The sequence below is a fragment of the Bombus flavifrons genome, chromosome 11 (assembly GCF_040668555.2).
Source record: "Bombus flavifrons isolate JBK064 chromosome 11, iyBomFlav1_principal, whole genome shotgun sequence".
In the NCBI taxonomy this organism is placed as follows: Eukaryota; Metazoa; Arthropoda; class Insecta; order Hymenoptera; family Apidae; genus Bombus; species Bombus flavifrons.
In genome coordinates, this window is record NC_138452.1 from 7,997,321 (window position 1) to 8,018,143 (window position 20,823).

At 31.4% G+C, this 20,823-nt stretch overlaps 4 protein-coding genes across 6 annotated transcripts; 3 read left to right on the forward strand and 1 right to left on the reverse strand.

Annotated features, from left to right (window-relative positions):
- Nucleotides 1-1,392: 1,392 nt before the first annotated feature.
- On the forward strand, nt 1,393-5,974 carry LOC138184805 (CUE domain-containing protein 2-A). 2 transcript variants are annotated; one of them, XM_069123112.1, is made up of 5 exons: nt 1,393-1,551; nt 2,431-2,520; nt 2,640-2,976; nt 3,047-3,220; nt 3,420-5,974. In XM_069123112.1, exons 2-5 carry the CDS (start codon nt 2,432-2,434, stop codon nt 3,678-3,680), a joined length of 861 nt encoding a protein of 286 aa, XP_068979213.1. In that variant the 5' UTR covers nt 1,393-1,551; nt 2,431; the 3' UTR covers nt 3,681-5,974. The 2 variants fall into 2 exon arrangements, with proteins under 2 accessions (XP_068979213.1, XP_068979212.1); XM_069123111.1 differs by lacking the exon at nt 1,393-1,551 and adding an exon at nt 1,666-1,834.
- A 949-nt stretch (nt 5,975-6,923) lies between these two features.
- On the reverse strand, nt 6,924-11,928 carry Iswi (nucleosome-remodeling ATPase imitation SWI). The gene has a single exon (XM_069123038.1). It carries the CDS (start codon nt 11,741-11,743, stop codon nt 8,714-8,716), a length of 3,030 nt encoding a protein of 1,009 aa, XP_068979139.1. The 5' UTR covers nt 11,744-11,928; the 3' UTR covers nt 6,924-8,713.
- Nucleotides 11,929-12,851: 923 nt separating this feature from the next.
- LOC138185039 (uncharacterized) lies at nt 12,852-15,472 on the forward strand. Of its 2 annotated transcripts, XM_069123629.1 has the most exons (5): nt 12,855-13,416; nt 13,863-14,121; nt 14,465-14,685; nt 14,755-15,084; nt 15,321-15,472. In XM_069123629.1, exons 1-5 carry the CDS (start codon nt 13,161-13,163, stop codon nt 15,470-15,472), a joined length of 1,218 nt encoding a protein of 405 aa, XP_068979730.1. In that variant the 5' UTR covers nt 12,855-13,160. The 2 variants fall into 2 exon arrangements, with proteins under 2 accessions (XP_068979729.1, XP_068979730.1); XM_069123628.1 differs by having other exon boundaries at nt 12,852-13,416; nt 14,465-15,084.
- Nucleotides 15,473-18,049: 2,577 nt separating this feature from the next.
- On the forward strand, nt 18,050-19,297 carry LOC138185149 (zinc finger protein 236-like). Its single transcript, XM_069123855.1, has 4 exons — nt 18,050-18,235; nt 18,311-18,560; nt 18,655-18,961; nt 19,120-19,297. The coding sequence occupies exons 1-4, from the start codon at nt 18,050-18,052 to the stop codon at nt 19,295-19,297; spliced, it is 921 nt and encodes a 306-aa protein (XP_068979956.1).
- The last annotated feature ends 1,526 nt before the right edge of the window (nt 19,298-20,823 follow it).

Sequence of the window (20,823 nt, forward strand, 5' to 3'; positions counted from 1 at the left end):
ATCATTAATGAAAATTCGGAGATTACCTATTCCTATTTTAATCACAAATATGCTAACAGCATAAAAAGGATATAGCTTCTTAAAAAGAAAGTTGTACCTGTTAATTTTCATGGTCGTTTGCAGTATAATATGATAAACAGTACAATGGGTTAATATTTTTTGTTATTTGTGTTGTATGAAATTTATTTTAATAATATCCTTTTAAATATGTACGTAGGCATTGTATGGAATAAGATGTCTGAATTTACTAATACATTAATGAAAATCAAATACATTCATGCGTTAATCGTAAAAATTCATTATTATTAAATAAAATTGCAAAATTAATAAAGTGATAACTCGATATATCATACTTTTTATTACATTTCTACCTTTTCTCGTAGGTTCCTAAAGATCATTGCGTAAATTTTACTTCGAAAAAGGAATTATCTTTTTAGCATTATACGTGTATGTAAGCGTTATGTAAAAATAACATTCTACGTATATGGTATATATTAAATCGAAGCTAGCGACAAAATTACGTTTGTTGTAAAGATCCATGTATGATTGAAAAGTATATGTACATTGTATAACATGTGAAATTATGTGTTATAAATAAACTGCTATAATAGTACATAGCGAAATAATATGCGTTAAGTATGTTTTATTCTAAAAAATTTACTAGTTTTACTATTTTTCTATGACAAATTACTTTTCTTTAAAATAAAGAATTATAAATAAAATTGGAAAAAGAAAAACATTTTATCGATTATTTGGGAAAATTCGAAAAATTATTATGTATCGTAACTAAATATTAATGGAACTGTAATTCTATACAAGTTCCTTCTATGTTTAACATCTTTATACATATATTAATATGTTACATTCTTTGAATAGATAGAAAAATTCCTTGCTCTCATCTTATTGCTAAAAATATTGTCAAGTTTCAAAATATAAACATAATTAATCGCACAGACGTTATTATATAATTTCAAGCATTCAAGTTCAATACTCCCAATTAATAAAAAACACAATTTTCAAGTTTTTGTTTTATTCAAACAGTATTGGAACTGTAAGTTATCAATGATTCATAAAATAAATTTCATTTGAATAATTGAATCTACTAAATAATCCATCTCATCTTATTTATTTCTAAAGACAGTTCTATTATACATACATCAGGTACAGATTAATATTCATGCAACAAATAAGTTTCGGGGGTTACAGTGTCGATATTAGTGCTCCGATGTAAATCGAATTTCTGCATTTATGCGAATCCTATATAATTTGTGATATTTACTTTTTTTCATTCATCGTAAACGATATTTCAAGTAGAAAATTATTTCATTTTATAGAACAACTGTTCCTATTTTGAGTTGTTTTAATATTAAAATTACAACACTGAGATTGCTGATTTGATCCCGAAGTGGGTCGCGGACTGTGATGGCGCCACGTTATCTCTACCCGTCCCACCGGACTGTCAAATCGAGCAACATTGTTTGTATACGAAATTTTTATCAGTTTTCAACCTTAAGTACGATCCGGGGACTTGGAGCAAGTGAATAAGATCAGGTTCGTACTCGCGCCTATTTTCATGATGAAATATATCAATGTTATCTTACGAAATTGTTTGTTCATCGCAGATGAACGGAAATGCTAAAAGCTGGATGTGACCGGCGCTGCTACTACCTTTCTGTCAATTTGTTCTCCTCCCTTTCTCATTCTTCTTCGCGATACTTATTCATTTTCTGTTTTCTCATGCACCACGAAAAATGATTTTATTCTCATTTCTTGCACGAGATAAAGACATTCGAGAAAAGTCAGTTCTTGAATACAATCCTGTTTTGGATTACCTGTAATTGGTTTTGCCTTATTTCTCTTAACCTAACTGGAAAGTTAACAGTAGCTGGACGACCAGTAGCTTTCGAAAACGAAATTTCTCAAATGAAATTTCTATGCGAATTAAATTTAACGTTAAGCATGAATTTGACGCGGTTAATGTACTGTGTAATAAAGCCAATTTGGTTTATATAGTTCATGTTGCAAATGTAGAATTTATTAATTAATATTTAATAGTTTGTTGTAATTATTTCCTATGTAAACTGGTAAAAGAGTTAGACTTATGTATTTTTAAAGTGTTTTTCCTTTGCAGTGTAAATGTTTTGTAATAAAGCTTTTATGCCTTAATATAATTTTTTCTAACAATAACATTATAAGTTATCACTGACTTTTTGTAAAGACACTTGTTAAATTGTTTTAGAAATATTATTGAATATAAATATTGTTCTAATAAGGTTGTATAATATTAATTTTTGTTAATAAACTGATTGCTTTAAAGAATATAAATTTAACTGAAACATAGTTTAGAGTTTATAAATATCAAATTAAATATATAGAAATCTTTCAGTGATAGATGACTTTTACTTGAATTAGTTATTATTAATTTTTTAGGATGAATCGTACAATGGATGAAAAGGAAGAGTTGGTCAAAAAGTCTTTATTTAGTTTTGTGAGAAAAGAGGTACCAACTGCCCAATTAAGGTAAAAACAAGAAAGAAAAAGTGATGGAACTTATTTATAATTCAGCAAATGTATATGTGGAACTTATATAATAACTGCATTTAATGTGTTTTTGTACTTTATAAAGATATCTCTTCCAGCTTAATAGATGACATTGTCCTGAGCTATGTGGTGAGCATGGTAGAAGAAAGTGCACTTGAGGAAGACTTGGACGTTGATGGATTATGTGAAATGGTTTCTGCTTGTCTTCCTGAGTTTTCTACTATTGAAAAAGAAGCAGTGTCCAAGTGGTTATTAGATGTTGAAAGTAAACTACGGCAAGAAAGCAAAGGGAATGAAAATTGCCAACCTCAAGATCCCTTGAGTCATATTAGTTTAACAGCTCTGTTACCTCCTGGTACACAGAGAATGAGAGTTCATCATCTCTCAGAAACTAGTGATGCTGGAAGTGATTCTAGTGGAGAATATTTTTCAGAAGTAAGTTCCTTCTACTTTGTTTTTGAAGTAACTATTAGTTATTTTAAACCATGAATGTCTTATTTATCAGGAATCATCTTGGCATCAAGTAGCACTTTTACAAGAAATGTTCCCAGCTGCAAGTCCAGCAGAAGCCAGACATTGCTTGGCAGTTGCTGGTGGTGATATAGCAAAGGCAGCACAACTTGCACTTCATAGACAAGAAGCAGGGCAAAGTATTGTTAGTAATCTTACTTTTCTAACAGTAAGTATCTATTTTTACATGTATGCACTTTTTATAAAATATATTATATAATTTATTTTTTGTATCATGTTTGAAACTTATACTATTAATTTAAAATGTTATTAAATTTATACATGTATATACACATGTACGTACATTTTCATAGTAATGAATCAATTATGAGTTAAACGATATAAAATAGCGTAATTATCTTCTACAGCCAAACGGTCGTAACAAGGCCAGAGTGAACGACGAGGAATTGAAATCACGTATCATTGCACGGTATAGTTATGTTGATAGAGACGACGACTCACGTGAGCATCGTCCAGTTGCACCGAAAACAGAACCAAAAAAATTAGTACGTTACTTAGATAATAAGATCGTAAGTGTGAAGGGTGAACGATACACTGAAGTAAGAAGGGGTGGCGAAGAGGAGGATGGCAACGAAGGTGGTAGAAAAAGAGGTCATTGCCGACCGTAACCAGTCCCTTTGCCTCCACCCCCCGATCCACCCCCTTGGAGGCATCTGATTTTGAATTAAAGCTTTCGCTTAGATTCTCTTGTCTTGCTTATAAAGGAATACGGACAGGGTCTTGAATTTCTATATACTTGCAGCACTATCTATTTTGTACCTCCCTTTTTTAGTTGAATTTGTTTTATCCACAATGACTTTTATTGATTTTAGAATTATTTTTATGCGTGATATTATAATCATTGTGATCTGTCGCAAAAGTCTTGGAGCATTTTAAAAAACCGCAAATAACTTGCCGTTCATAGTGTGGACTAATGAAAATTTCTCCATAACGTTACATCGCTAATGTTATTAATTATTATTATTACGTCGCAGTTTAAGTACCTGTTAACGTATAATTAACTTACGTTTGAAACTTTTTATTTTTTACCGAAATAACTTTATATAATGGTCACAAAATAAATTTATGATTTTTAGCTTAGAGAAACTTTTATGACAGCGAACTTATAGGTAAATGTTAAAATACAAGACGTAATTTCGTAATGTTTTGTTTTTCAACAGTTTTTTAGATTTTAAATGTGCTGTAATTAAAGAATTTCATTTATGACTGACATATGATTACACTATAAGTTCGTGTACTAAACATATAATTCAATTTCTGCGATACAATGTCGATAATTTTACTTATTATTTTCAAACGCATACACTCCTTTATTATTGAAATAATATACACATTTTATTTATTAAACGTGTTATGTGTCCTACGCTCTTCAGTGAATATTGAACCGTTGTTATATTAACTATTATTATTAAGACTATGATATGTGCTGATATATCTTGGAATATATTACAATTATATATTTTATAATGTTAACTAATAAGATTAGTTCAGTTGATTGTTTCTAAACGTTACTGAATTTGAGTAAAATCTCTGTCTCTCTCTCTCTCTCTCTCTCTCTCTCTCTCTCTTAGACTCGTACTATGTATGTAATGAAAAGTACGTAAGAACGATAAAATGATAAGTGGTATATCTTTGCAAGGAGTTCGGTTTCTTGCAAAAACACTAAAAATAAAATGATACATAACAAAAAAAAGTTTAGGAATTTTTATGTGCACACTTACTTGGAAAAAAACCGAAAAAATTCCAAATAAATAATTATTCTAAGCATGCATAGTTATAATTATTATCTACAAATATAATCGAAATTCACCAAAAGTTTAATACAATATTAATTGTAAAAAGAAAAAATATCGTGCAAGTGAATACTGCGTGCGTACTGAATCTCTTGGTATCGCAGAAAAAAAATTATAATCAAGTTGTAGATTTCGGATAATAAATTGTAGTATATGTATTAGGTAGGAAGAAATATATATAGTATATATATACATACACACAAGTATATATACATATATATGTATGTATTATACATAGATATATATTTATATATATATAAACAGATATTATATATACATACATGTAATAGATACGTAAGCGGGATGAAAAAATTGCTTACCGCGCCATATAATTTACCAGTATTACTATTGTTATTGCTATTATTGCAAATTTCAAAGTGTAGATGAATATAATCCTTTAAATCTTAGGATATTAATAAAGTCGAGTGATTACTTGCAATAATATATGTATACTAGGAAGCGAAGTTTAATAATGAATTCATAGAGACACCAATTTTTGACGATCGTATATCGTGATTTGACACAAGAAGTGTAATTGATCAGAAATATAAATTAACATTTTCATATTTTTTAATTGGGCCCATTGATACGTTGTTTAAGGAGTCACTGGTGTCGTTAAATTTTATTTATTACATTTATTAATTCATTCTATTAAGTGCGTGTCTTTCTTATTAATGTATTTGTTTATAAAACTCTTGTTTTAATTATTTGATAATTTTAATAAAAAGAAAAGAAGAAAACTATATATATACATATATATGTAGTTTTAACTTATATATATATATCACTATTATATATATATAAGTATATTGAAAAAACTTGAGCCGCTCCTTGCCATAGGTGATTTATAATAACGCTACAGAGGAGTCATATTATTTCTAATAATTGTAATTACCGAATGATGAACATATATTCACTGTAAACTAAATATACTCTACTGCCGATTAATTTCAGACAGAACAATGTTGCTGTAAGATTTCCGAAAGTATGTGTAATAGAATAAGATAGCAATATATTTAAAAAATTATTAAAAAGAGAAAAAAATAAAAAAATATAAAGAAAAGTGACAAAAATAAAAAGAATAGGATAAGATGAGCAATTACTATAAACTGGGACACTTCAGTTTCTTGTGAATTTTGCTGTATTCCCTTCGATGTAACATATGAGTATTTTTAATTAGCAATATGGATTACATGTAATCTGTTATTATAAATGTGCAATTAAGATCGTATATAAAAATTAGGATTTATTCATACGTTTATACGAAATTGTTTGCTTATAAATGATCATTATTGTTTAAAACAATAATTCTGTAGCTTATTTTGTTGTCTTTGAAGCATTTTATTGATAAAAAATGGTGGAAATTTTACATCTAGAAAAAAACGGGATAACAAAAATTATCAGCTGCATTATTACTCAAATGATATTCTACACTGTTACAAAATTAAAGACAATGAAAAAAAATTGTTTAAGGATCCCTTTTGTTTTATGAATTCAAACATAGGTATAGAATAATAAGAAGAAACAATTATGGTTTTTGATTATTTTATTTGCTTTTTGAGGAAAATCGTTTAATTAAACAGAAATTTTATTATGATCGGAAAGAAAAATAGTTCTCTCAGTCTGAGTAGATTTTAAATATAACACCAAATTCAAGATACATATATGATTATAATATTACATATATTCTGTGGTGATAATGACGAACTCCGGGGCCTTAAAAAGTGATCCAAAAAACAAATAGAAAAAGATTCTATTAACAGTCCCATTTTATTTCGTTAAGTTTATTTGAAATTTATCTCTCTTAACATTGATATAATGCAGCAATAAAAACTTTGTTTTATTTTAAAAAATACTTTTTACGTTTTTATTTTAAGAAAAATAAAGTCATATAGAAATATGTTTTCTACGTTTCTTATAGTACTTTCATAAATTCATGATATAATTAATCAATATTTTTTAATAATTAGTATGCATTTATAAAAATATATAACTATCTTATTGATATATATATATATATATATAATAATTATATATATATATAATAATATATATATATATATATATATATATACTAAATTATTCATTAAACGGTATTATTATCATACTCGGTAAAATATCTTCTTTTTGTGATCTTGTAAAATCAATAATTTCTAATAATATGTCATCGAATATAGTTATAAAATACTAGTATAGTTAGTAGAATAATGATTGTATGTACACAATGAATGAACAATTTTTTGTTGTTAAATTTACCACGAGACTCTTGTATGCATATTTTACCGATTATCGGTTAATTTGACTTTCCGATGCATTTAAAAGTAACAAATCTTTGTTCTCTTGTAAATCGTATCCAATAACTGGATTAATGAAAATTAGAATATAAAAAATTCTTCTAGAAAACGAATGAAATAATAATTTTGAAGTTGTTTTTCATGCATTTCGGTATAAACGCTGATATATATGTTACAATACCTTTTTCAAGTTGTTGCACGAAGAGAATGTAAGTTTTTGAAATGTAATCTTATTTATAATCATTTTTTAATGTTTCACCTATATATTTTAAAAACCGATGATTGTTCAACAAAGAATTTGTGATTTATCTCATTTCGATAATCGATTTCCTAAACTATACGAAGAATAATACATTCACCGTTTAAATTAATATACGTATGTATGTGTGATTACACTATATTATTCATAATTACATTTGATTTAAACATAAATAAACCTAATATTATATATAAACCTAAATATCTTTTCTTCACTCAGTACTAAAAATTCTGAAATTCTATACATATAATTATATATTCAAAAACATGAAAATAGAATCGATTATGTTTTCTATCGTTCATAATCTTCATATTCTAATCCACCATAATCGTATCTTATCGTCATTTCAATTTTACATAAGGTGATTAATAATCAACAACTAAACACTTTAGATTTTCATATGAAACGGCACATGATATTTTATTCGTAAAACGAATTACAATGCCTTTTAAAATCATAGCAAATAAATAAAATCGTTCACGTAATATTGCATTACAATTATGTAAAATTAAATCAAGGTACGTATGTGGTTTATATGCAATACATACATGTCGGAGAATGTAATTTTTCTATGATAATTATAATATATATATGTATAAAAAAATCTCGCTTTCCTTTAACTTCATCAATGTCAGAAACAAGCACCACTTTGACATTCATAAGATGAATCGAAATATGTCATCCGGTACATATAAATATAAAAGCTATCATTCTCAATGTCACATATGAAAATCCATTTATTACAATAATACGTTTATTAACGATACTAATAAATACGTTCTCCGGCTGAACTTCGTTTTGGGATAGACTGAATTTCTGACTTTTTTTTCATGATGTATGATAGGTTTTGACGAGCAGAATTTAAAAATAACTAGTTTTAAGTTGCGGGAAGCGTTACTTTAAATGTTATGGATATATAAAATTAATATTTTGGATACTCTCACCAGAAACTATCGTACATTATAAAAATGAAAAAAGAAATGAAAAATTCGATGTGCCACAAAACGAAATTTAAGCCGCTTTTCTGTTTTACTGTTAGTTGCTTGCTCCCGTTAATTCCAAATATTTGTCGATGGTTATTAAGAAAAAGCGAGTCAAACGTAATCATACTGAAATGTTGATTCGCAGGGAATGAGAAAGTGGCGAAATTGCAAAAAAGTTTACAGGTTTTCCTTAAATTTAAACGATCACAGGTCGTTTTAATGTATGGAGAATGAACGATGAAAAGATTATTATATCGTGGTTAAATTCGTTTTTCCAAATGACAACTGCAAACGCATCTCCGTTTAAGTTTTTTATTTCTTCTTTTTCCGCGGTTTGTCTTGCGGAGCTGGTAGGTTCTCTTGTTTTCGCTTGGATGCAGGTTTTGCACCAATACTGCCGCCTTTCTTTCTCCTTTCTTGTCTCTCTCGCTCCTCCAGCTCTTGATTCTCGCGCTCGATGAGCGTAATTAGCGTGTTGCACCGCCGCTGAAGTTCTAAAGCTGTACGAGACTTTACGAACCAGTCAAAACGAAATTGTGGCGCCGATCTGACCGTAGCACGAAGCTCCTCATATACGTTTTCCTTGTCAAAGCCAAGCTTGTGCAACATACACACGAGGAATCGATCCTCCTCCTCGGTGTAATTCTTACCTTTGTTCGTTCCGTACGCTATCCTCAACTGATGAAAAGGAGCACGGTACCTTGCCATTTTGGCGTCTAAGGCTTTCTTAATCCCGGCTCGTCTCTGTATTTTTGCTTCTCCTCGTTCAATTTGAGCCATTACCCTATCTATATCTTGTAACTCATGACATCTTTCCCAAAAAACAGCCGAGTACTCCATCACTTCTTCAGGAGTTTTTCCTTCTACTTCCTTGGCTATGTTCTCAATATCATCACGACCATATTTTTCATTAGCTTTTATGAATTGATTAAAATCTCTCTTCGTCCAGTTCGTGAAGCCTTGAGTAAGCAATTTCTCTTTCTCTGCAACTTCTTCATCAGTTAATGGTTGAGCTTCGTCTATCTTACGTTGTTCTTCTTTTTGAATTCTGGCAGCGTCCGATCCAAGTTCTGGATTTTTTGGAACTTTATAACCTACCGTTTGGCGGAAGTAATATATCTCTTGGTCGAGTAATTCAAATAATCGTGGCGGGAAGAACTGGAAGTCTTGGACTATCGGTTGCTTTGGTGGTCTAGGTGCTTTCGGGGCTTTTGGCTCTGATACTCGGAGAGCTTCTCTGAAGTAAGCGTCCACCGCGTAATTGGCTTTACGTTCGCGTTTCGGTGGCTCTATCCAGTTACCTATTCCAAGAATCTTTTGTTTTTCGCGGTAATCCTCACCTTCGAATTGGTAGACGGAATCCGTGGGTGCGTCCACAGTGAAATTACGCAGAGAAGATTCACCAAGACTTTCTAATTTCTGTTTCATTTCTTCGGTTTTGGCTTCACCTTTTTGAAGTATAGTGTCTATGTCTTCGTCCGTGATGGCACTATCTTTCGATGCAAATACCTCGTTTGCACCGTGCCTGATCATGTTCAACATTTCGTCCTTATTCAACGCTGTCTGCTTCGCGTCCACTAATCGCCCCTGTTGAATAACTAGCTTATCTAAACGCAATTTAACTTCCGCACGTTCTACGATTTTTTCTTCTACGGTATTTTCTGTGATAAACCTGAATACACGGACTTGCTTCTGTTGACCTATACGATGAGCTCGATCCATCGCCTGCAAGTCCATTTGCGGATTCCAATCGGAATCATAAATAATTACTACGTCCGCCGTTGCTAAATTAATACCTAAACCACCCGCACGAGTCGACAGCATGAAAATGAACTTCTCGCTTCCCGGAGCGTTGTATTCATTTATTTGTCTTTGTCTATCCTCGTGCGCTGTGTTACCGTCTAAACGACAATATTGAAAACCTCTCCAATGACAATAGTCTTCTAAAATATCTAACATTCTGGTCATTTGACTAAATATAAGAACGCGCGATTCTTGTTGTTGCAATTTTGGCAATAGTTTGTCTAAGATAACCATTTTACCACAATTATAAACAAGGTGCTCATCGGTGGTATAAGGTGGTCCAGGCTCTGCACCATCAAATAAATATGGATGATTACAACATTTACGCAGCTGCATCAAGATGTTCTGCAATCTCATCTTCTCAATTTTACCAGCACCGTTAACTATATCTATGTCCTTCATAAGTACCTTGGTATACCATTCTCTCTGCATTTTACTGAGACCAATGTAGACCTTAATTTCTTTTTTAGGTTTCAGTCCTTTTTCTACCTCAGATTTTAAACGTCTCAAAAGGAATGGTCTAAGGACAGCATGTAATCTCTCGACTAATGAATTATCACCTAAGAAACTATTAGTGTTGAACCAAGAATCAAAATCATCTGAACTGTTAAACACATCTGGTAATAAAAAGTTGAGCAAAGACCACAGTTCATGAAGGTTATTCTGTAAAGGTGTTCCTGTTAACAGAAGGCGATTAGCAGTTTTAAACTCCCTCAGAATCTCAGATAGCTTGGACTTTTCGTTCTTTATTCTGTGAGCCTCATCAATTACCATGTAACGCCAATTGAACTTCTTAAACACTGATTTTTCCTTTATAACCATTTCATAGGATGTTACACAAACATCCCATTCTCCAGGCATCATAACCTCTCTAATGAAAGTATTTCGAGTTTCTGCATCTCCTATGAGACAAACTGCTCTCAACGATGGACACCATTTTTTAAACTCATTCATCCAGTTAGCCAACGTAGACTTGGGAACAATGACTATGTGTGGACCAGGAATGTTTCTGAAGTGTTTCATATATCCCAATAATGAGATAGTTTGTAGAGTCTTACCTAGACCCATTTCGTCAGCCAAGATACCATTGATACCATGCTCATACAGAGATATCATCCAATTTAAGCCTCGTATTTGATAATCTCGTAACTCACCAGACTTAATGTAGTGTGGAGATGATTCAAAACGAGTGGTCGGCGCGACACTGGCGTTACTTTCAGCCAACAATTCCTCATCCTCTTCTTGTTCTGTCTTACGGTGCCTATGGTCACCAGAATCGAATTTCACTTGGGTTTCTGGCTGTTTTCTGGGTCTCCCAGCTTTGATCTTTAAGGGGCTCCCAGCCTTGTCCTTCTGATTATTTGTCATAAAGTGTGAGAATATTTCAGTTTGCTTTAGTAAATAATCGAATCGTTTACTACGATCGGTTTCAAGTTTGGTCTCAAAGTCACCTCCTCGAGATGATGTGGTTTCGGCCGAAGATCCATTCGAATTGTCTCCTGTGTCCCCTGTGTCTGCATTTTCATCTGGCTTCGACATTTTACTCCTTTTTGTTGGAAAAAATGTATTTTCTTATATATATAACTTGAATCCGGTTAATTTAATGTGTATGTAAATACGCGCTTGGCTTAATTACGATTATTGGTGCATTAGACCCGCTCTCTTCACAGTGACGTTCACAAACGCATAACACCAATTGCTGCCATATTGAATAATGTTGTCCCTCCAAAATCACGAAAATGACGCCATCTATAAGCATCTGTCCTTTACGTCACATTAACAGAGGGAATATTTGAACTTATTTTAAACGAGTTATATTGTATGCAAGCATATGTATATCTGTAAATAATTTTGTCACTGGATAACAAATGTCGTCTCAAAGTATTCGAAATAACTCTTTTACGTTTATGATGACTGATAATTCACATGTACATAAATCTGAATAAAACACATTTGCAGTCAGTAATTTCATAGAAATTCTGAAGTAAAAAATTGTAATGTTTTCCTCTAATTAAGACAATAAGATTAAATAAGTTCGATTTTAAATGTAAATACATAATATATTATACATAACAAAATTAAATACATAATATATTAGTTATATTATTATACATTAGTAATCGAAAAATATTCCTACTAGTTATTATTATTAATTTGAATAAAAAAAATAATATATATTGCTACAACGGCTGTTAATGTGCTAAATATAATTATTCTACTACATATATCTAGATATTTTTATTGTTATTTTTGATTATTTTGTATGAAATGATATACTTTAATAAATATTTTGGCATTTATTCATATCGAAAACATATATATATATATAATTTAATTTTATTATTAATAATATATGTAAAACCAGAGGATAAAGCTTTTCAACTTGACGAATGATAACAATAATAAAAAGGGAACTCCTTTATCGATCGATTCTTCTTAACGTACCTCGTCGGTGTTCTTAACGAGTTACATATATTTAATCTAATTGTGATTATCGAATGTTTATATTTTAATCTTACTTGTACTTTATCAAACGAAAACGTTTATCAGTATTTCAAGAAAATATGTAATATAAAATTGAACAAAAAAATGATACACATCAATAGCAATTCTTTTATAACTATTTTGAAATATTTCTTAATATTAGAAAACTACAATTGGATTGAAGATGACCGAAAGAATACAAGCGGGTTAAATAGAAAGCAAGTGAAGGTGAGCGACACTATTCCTACCACGAATTGATCACTTTTCATCGATGTTGTTTCCTAGACGACGAAACCCCGCGAAATGGCAACAAACAGTATACTTGACGTAATGTACTACGATATTCAAGTTAATCATAGTTTCACTTCGTATCAACTAGCATTCCCCCTTAAGATTTTACTTTCGTTCCTTATTCAAAAGTTACAGTACTTAATATACGAATAATTTGTTGAACTTTGAAAAATTGAAAAATATGTCTGTTGCAGAACAATCAGTTTCAGAACATGAAGTTATCGTGCCACCGAGTTTGCCATTAATTCTGAAGGAATTCTGCAAGGCGGCTATTCGAACGCAACCGTACGATTTACTTCGATGGTCTAGCTCGTATTTTCGAGCGTTGGCCAATGGTGAGGAACCACCGACGAAATTAAGATTGGAGTATCCACCACCGAATACCGCTTCTGGTTTGACTCTCGGTTTTCTGAGGATTTTACTTCGTCAATTTGGAGGTATCGATAATAATTATTCGAATACATATGTATAGGTATATGAATTGTTAGGGTAACATAGAATATTTTATTAACTGTTTGAATATGTTATTTTTGATCGATTATCCATATTTAATATTTAATACCACCGGTTCTTCTTGGTTTGTGTTTTATATTCATACTAATCACTAATACAAACAATTATTCTAATTATTAATTATTCATGCTAATGAATTAAATAATTATATTAAATATAATTACTTATTAACTGGACGTAGAATTATCAATTATAAATATCAAATATTTAGATATTTCTTAGTTATGTTAAACAAAATATGTAATATAAAATAACTCTTAGTTATTATTTTTCTAAAGTAGAACTTTTTGATCTGGGTGGAGAAGTTTTTAAACTGTGTATTTAGATAAGCATCTTTTACCGACATTGAAAAATAATATTTCTTGAATAGATTACAATAAAACGTTGCCTGTGGAAACGATACTAAGGCTATGGGACTGCTTGTGTTTGGATCGTCGGGATCTAAATTTGATCTTGATGATCGGGAAATTTCGACGAAAATGCCAAGTGAAAAAATTCTTGGCAATCGCTGTTGGACTTTTAGGTTCCAGCCTCTTTGAAACAATGACTATGATTTGTGAGTTATTCACTCACGAACCTGATGGCGGATCTGCTATGGTTCCAGTTACATTTTTTCTGGAGATATATGGGTATATACAGAACTTACAAAATGTATAATACCTATTGATATAGGTAATAAATCCGTGCAGCTATAAAACACATAACTGAAGGGAAAAAGGATGTACTTATATAGGGCGTTGAGAAATATACGAATGATATTTATAGGATATTTATAGGATTATACATATAGGAATTTATGGAAGATATACATATATTGTACTTATATGTATGTATATACATATAGATCTTGAAATCTATAGGGTTTTATATATCATAATAATAGAAAAAATTCTACAATGTTTAGCGTTCAAATTCAATGTATATTTTATTAAATGTGAGAAAATTAATTTATTAATGATAACACTTTTCCAGATATTTAGCTGGACTTTGTTGTGACGGGAGCGAAAGAGATCCTGGCGACGAGGATCCGACAGAATTCATTATATACGATTCTGAATATTCAGAAAATCAAGAATCGAGCAAAAGAAAATTTTCTATAGATCGGGTTTGTTCAGCTACGAGCCAAGACACGGAAGCTGACGCGAATTTAGACTTAGAATTGGTATCAAGAAAGGACATAGACTCTTCGAGAAGTACATTCTTACCAGAAATTATTCCGTTCGCACATTTGTTACATAATTTACAAAAATATTCTTCTACAGCTGATATAACGCCGCAATTGAGCGAAAGTTACGCTAGCCAGAAGAAGATGGTTGAAGATGAAGCGAAACAAGATTTCTCTAGCAAAGAAACTTCACAAATAGAACCTAACGAGATATCCGCTAGCAATGTCGAGTCAAGCAAGAGACCGGGATCTAATGGACAAAAGTTGAAAGGTGAAAACGCATCTGCAAAAAGTATGACTAGTAGTACTTCGGCAGAAAGTTATAGCGAGAAACAGAGCATACGAAATACGGAAGATAGGGTTGAAAGGAAAAAGAAGAAAAAGGTTATAGACGCAAAATTGCTCAAGTACTATCCGAATGTTCCTGGTGAGATAACAAAGAATCTTTAATTATATTACAAACCGATATACATACATATATACAAGCCGAGTTGTAAAATTGTTCGAGTTTATTTGTGTTACGTTTATGATTCTTTGTAAATTTCAAGTTTCTTGCAAAATTATCTGAGACTTTTATGTTGCGGTTTCTTTACAAAACCAGTTCTTTGCTATGATTATCATTACATTAATTTTCATAAGATTTCTGTTATAATTCGATACTAGGTATTGGATCTCGTCTATCAGCTGAAGAGGTAGCTAGTGTCGCAATATGGTTGAGCGAATGCGCAAGAGTACAAGAAGGCATGGTTGGCCCGCGAAATCTCCGCCATATGAATTGTCCTCCTTTAGACAAACAAGAGATATCGGAGTCATGACAAGACGCAATATGATTGTGACATGAATCTGCGAAAGTTTTCTAAATACTAAATATATGGCACTAGCGAGTGGAAACAATTAGAAATATTCGAAAGTAGCGTTATTTAAAGCAAATTTTAGATTTATATCTTTTATGCTTCGATTTTAGGACGCTTGTGTTTACACGAAAGTACACAAAACATCCATACATGCTATTGTACAATAAAAAGCAAGGAATACAGAAATCGCGTTGTATGAATTTATTACGACTTCGAAAGCGTATGTGTATAAATAACATGTTATACCTACTCGACTAAAATGTTATCGGGGAAACGAGAAATGTTACGAGTGAAGTAACAAAATGAAACAAATGAAATGAAATTATGAAATCTTACTTCTCCTTACTAAAACAAAAAGAAATTAAAAATATATATATATATAAAATACTATTATAGAGTAATATATAATATTGTAATTTATACCTTTAACCCTCTATATACTGAGAGATATCAGACTATAAAAATTCTTAAATAATTTTTTATTTTCTCCATATTTTTAATTAAATTTCGCTTTGCTCTTTTTCAAACACGTTTTATCACTTTACTGTAAATGAAACCAATCTCGAACATTCTACACGATTTCACAGGGACTTGAGAAACGTATGGCCTCTTAAAAAATTATTATTACAAGAAAAAACAAAATAGATGTCATCGTAGCTGATACAAAATGGTCAGTCGAAGGAAATATATTTTTCCAGTAATAAGAAAACGTATTTGTTGTAATGTAATAGAGAGTGGCGATGAATGAAGAGTTGATTTTTGAAAAACATATTTTTCTGATTTTCCTTAACGCAGTACCTTCACTTTCGCATGTTTGTTGAATAAAATATTATTATCGAATGCAGTTCTACATTCTAAACCGCTTTTTCCATTGTTTGCTTCAGTTTAACGCCAGTTGCAAATTTAGTACTTTGTTGCAAACATAACGCAGATCTAATTGAAAAACTATCTTCAAGAAAAAAAAGAATAAAATCTCGTACTGTGTTCGGTTACGATAAAAATATGTCTGGGATTGATCGGTGTGATCAGATGACAGTATATTACTCCACGCCACGAGAAACAATACGTTGATATCACAAATTCTTCCTTCACTTATTTGATGTAGCAATTTGGTATGAAAATTGGCTGCTGAATAGAATTCATTTCTCAAAAATGTATTATTTAGGGCTTGGAAATAATCTTCAACTAAAATTGCTTATTATTGTTACCGATGTCTTTATATCTCAGTGTACCGAGATACAGCATTTTCCAGTAAAATTAGAGGAAAGATTGAGATGCGAGAATTATATGAATTTTCTGTCTTGTCACAAATATGTGACGCTTGTGCTATATGGATAAAATTTTCCATATGGCCCACATATATGTGACACATTAAAAAACTAAATTTACATGCTCATTTACTAGATTTTAAAACTATCTGAATAAAAATTTGCAGTATGTTTTGCAGAATTTCGAAAAAAAAAAAGAAGTAATTGTCTGTGGGTGGAGCTCCTTCTCCGCTGCGCGGTAGTAAACGTGTTAAGGTCTTACGTTAAAAGATGAATTTTTAAACAAATTATTAATTCTTTTGTTTATAACTTTTCTTCTAATTACATAAATCATTGATACTTTACCTTTACCAAACGACAGTCCTCGCCAAAAAAAACAAAATCTGTCTACAACTCTTCTTCTATCTCTTCTAGTTTGCAAGTTAAAATACGAAATTGAAAAATAGCAGAATTCTCAGGAGTCAAATTTCAAAAAGAAATTTACGCAATACATGCGTATCTACACATTTCTTTAATTTCCAAATTTGAGGATTTTCTACTTTTAGTTTTGAAGAGGAACAATTATTATTCTTGGCCGTAGTGGTGAGGTTGTAAACAATGTATTCCTTTCTGTATTCATAACAGAGGTTAAATTGATAATACTTCCAGCAATTTACCAAAATATTACATTAAACCGGTCAAAAAAGTAATTTAAAGTAGTTTATCTGTGCGTCGTTTCGGAAGAGCAAATTTAAGTTGAAACCTTTTCACCATTTAAACTTTCGGTTATTTTAACACAGCTATCCTATCGGTTTATACAATGAAAGCTATCGTATTAATTCTTGGACAACGGATTCTCTAGATTTTCATATGAGAAGCATCGTGAATTCTGTTTAAATCTACGTATTTGTTATAAGTGAACGATATTTCTATTTACTTAATAAAGCAACAAATTAATATTAAATCTCCTAGATGAATACACCTTGCAATAGAAAGATTAAAGTCACCAAAATCCCGTCCAGGTAGATACAGTTAACCATACCTATATCCTCAGCCCTTCCCAATAACAAGTAGGGAACCAAACTTTGCGAAACGTAAGCGAGACTGATCTACTCTCAGCCAGTTCTTAATATACGATTATTAGTGTAATAGTAAGTGTTAACAGTTATGTGGGTATGGGAGTAGAGAGGGGAGAGTTTTTCATCCCCAATAGTCGATTGGACATATTTAAGCCACATGCAGAATTAAAGTTAGATTTGAACATTTCGAAGATCATCCATCAGTACATAACATGTCTTGTGATCAAACGGCATCGACATCTAATGCTGCGAGCACGCTTTCCACGTCAAATGAGAACTCTCAAAAGTATTTTAATCGACACATCGTGATAGCTGCGGAACATCTTGTAAAAGATAGTTCAACGGAAGTCGTTGATGTGAGTAAACTATCTCAGGAGAGTACATCGATAATTCAATCTGTAAGTAGGAAAAATACAATTTTCGTTAAAATTTCTTGAAACAGAAAAGCCGCAAACCGTATAAATTGACTGTAGGTTCAAATTGGCATTGAGCGTGGACGTCTTCGTTGCATAAACGATCTAACGAGTACTGCTTGTTGGATAAAAGTCGTCCCATTTGCAAATGACTGTCATAGCTACAATATGTTATTGACGATTACTACCACTGGTGTCATAATGAAAACAACACGAAACATAGCTTTCGGCGAAACATTGTTTATGTGGTTTGATACCAATATCCTGACCATATTAAATATGTTATTTCTGAGACCATACAATATACAAGGTAACCCATTTCTTTCCAAATACATAAATGCGAATCGCATATTTAGGCGATCCTGCCAGATTCTACGTAAGTAGTATGTCTATACCGTTTCAAGGATACAATCGCTATGTTTGTCACATATGCAAGAAGTGGTTCGAGTTTCCAAATCCCTTGAAAGTGCATATTGCTCTAAAATGTGATCAACTAGACATTAATCATCTCTGGACCGAGCTAGAGAATGAATTCAATTTGACGATGAGGCCGTGCAATACTCAAAGTGTGGCTGTTCCGCCCAATGGCAGTGCTCGCGCGTTGGAGATAGAAACAATAATCAACAATCTCGAAAGATCCAGCAAAGGCTATCCTTGTTTCTATTGTGAAAAAATTTGTAAAACAAAGCATAATCTAAAGATTCACATCAGGTTAATATCCCACTTTATTTTTTCTGTTATCTAACTTGTGCACCAAAATGGCTACTTTCTTCTCAACGTTACATCATTCTTTTACTTTAACAACTTTCTCAAATAACGACTAAGATCTGGGGAAAAAATTCCAAGCTTTACATCCTTTCGGTTTACAGAACTCATACTGGTTTCAAACCTTTCAAGTGTATATATTGTTCTCAAACGTTCGGAACCCGCGGTAATTGGACTAAACACGTACAATTGCACGCCAACCCCAAGAGTTATGTGAATCAAGAATCATTGGAAAGACATATAACGTCAGAACACGATTGTTACCAAAAGAGCCCATCGTAATTTTCTGCGATCCTTTTCTTATATGCTGCCTGTGACTTGTAATACTGGACTTGTAGAACTTTGATCGAAATCGTTACTATTCCGTTTCCATGGCTTCTAGTATTATTCAATAAGAACAGTGTTTTTGATAACAAAGGCAATTTTGCTGTAATCATAAACGAAATAATAAAATAGAACGTTGTTCATTTTGTAAATAATCATGTAGTACAAATAGACGAGTTGGTACTCTTATGGCAGATTATTATGGTGTAATTAAATTAACCATTTTATAATTTTATTATATATACATTTTTTTAAATATTTGATAGAAATAATGAAATTATTATATGTATATATATTTTTAAATATTTAATAGAAATATTGTAATATTATTTAAAGCATCATAGAATATTTTCAGTGAATTACGCATAGGCATAGAACTAATGATACGAATGACTGTATCTATAGTGTCAGATATGCCAATCACTGATTGTTCATTGTAATAATACAGAAATTTTAGTTACAATGCACGTGCTTACCCTGTTGAATTTTAAAAATAAGGTCCAGTATTATCTTAATGATAACTGAGACAGTGCAATAAGATCATTATTTTACATCTACCGATTGTCTTGATATCTGTTATCTTCTACCGCTACGTCTTTTTGTAATATTATTCTTTCGATGCTTCGTCTATTGTTAACCTTTATTTTTCAACAAAGCGATTTTTTATTAGGTATTACATTTCATTTTCATAATATTAGCTTTCCTCATAGAAATTTATTCACATTCGAAAAAGAAAAAGGAACAAGAAAGAATACAGAAAATAATCCCATCGAAATAATAAGACCCATCGATACACCGTGAAAGTAAAAAATCTGTCAGGCTCAATTAGGATTACATCGATCATAATAGGATGAGGTTTCACGGTGATTTGAAATCGGCACAATTTTAGAAAGCCACTCACCCTCTCAAACCACGCATCTCTTCCGTATGGCAAAGTGACGGGATATATTGTATTGGATTAAATAAAGCGGAGGGGAGAACTATCTCGATACCATGTATTATATGCACAAAACTAGTATTTAAGTGAGCCGTGTTTTAGGGAGATTCGAGAAGGGACTACCGTGGTTAAGTTTGATCCTGTGCTACTATGTGACCCATGTCACCTGCATTTCTACTCGATTTTTTCATCTATCAACTCACCATTACCATTTTCCTTGCGATTCTAAGCAGTGGCAATTTTTTCAATACTTCCTTTTATCCATCATTTAGTAAACTAATTCTTCTAACTTCTCAAAAAGGCTTAAGTCATTTGGTCCAATTTTTGAAAACTTATTCTGCTAAGTTCGACGATGATCGAACAGAGAAAGAGTATACAGTCCGAGAGAATAAATGTACCATGATTCAGTGTTAAATGTCAATATTTTATCAATTATACATTTATAATACTGACGGTACTAACGCTATCGGATATAGAAGAACTCATTAGAACTATGAGAAAATAATTAACGCCATTCAGTTCATCTTGTTGAGTACATTATTATATA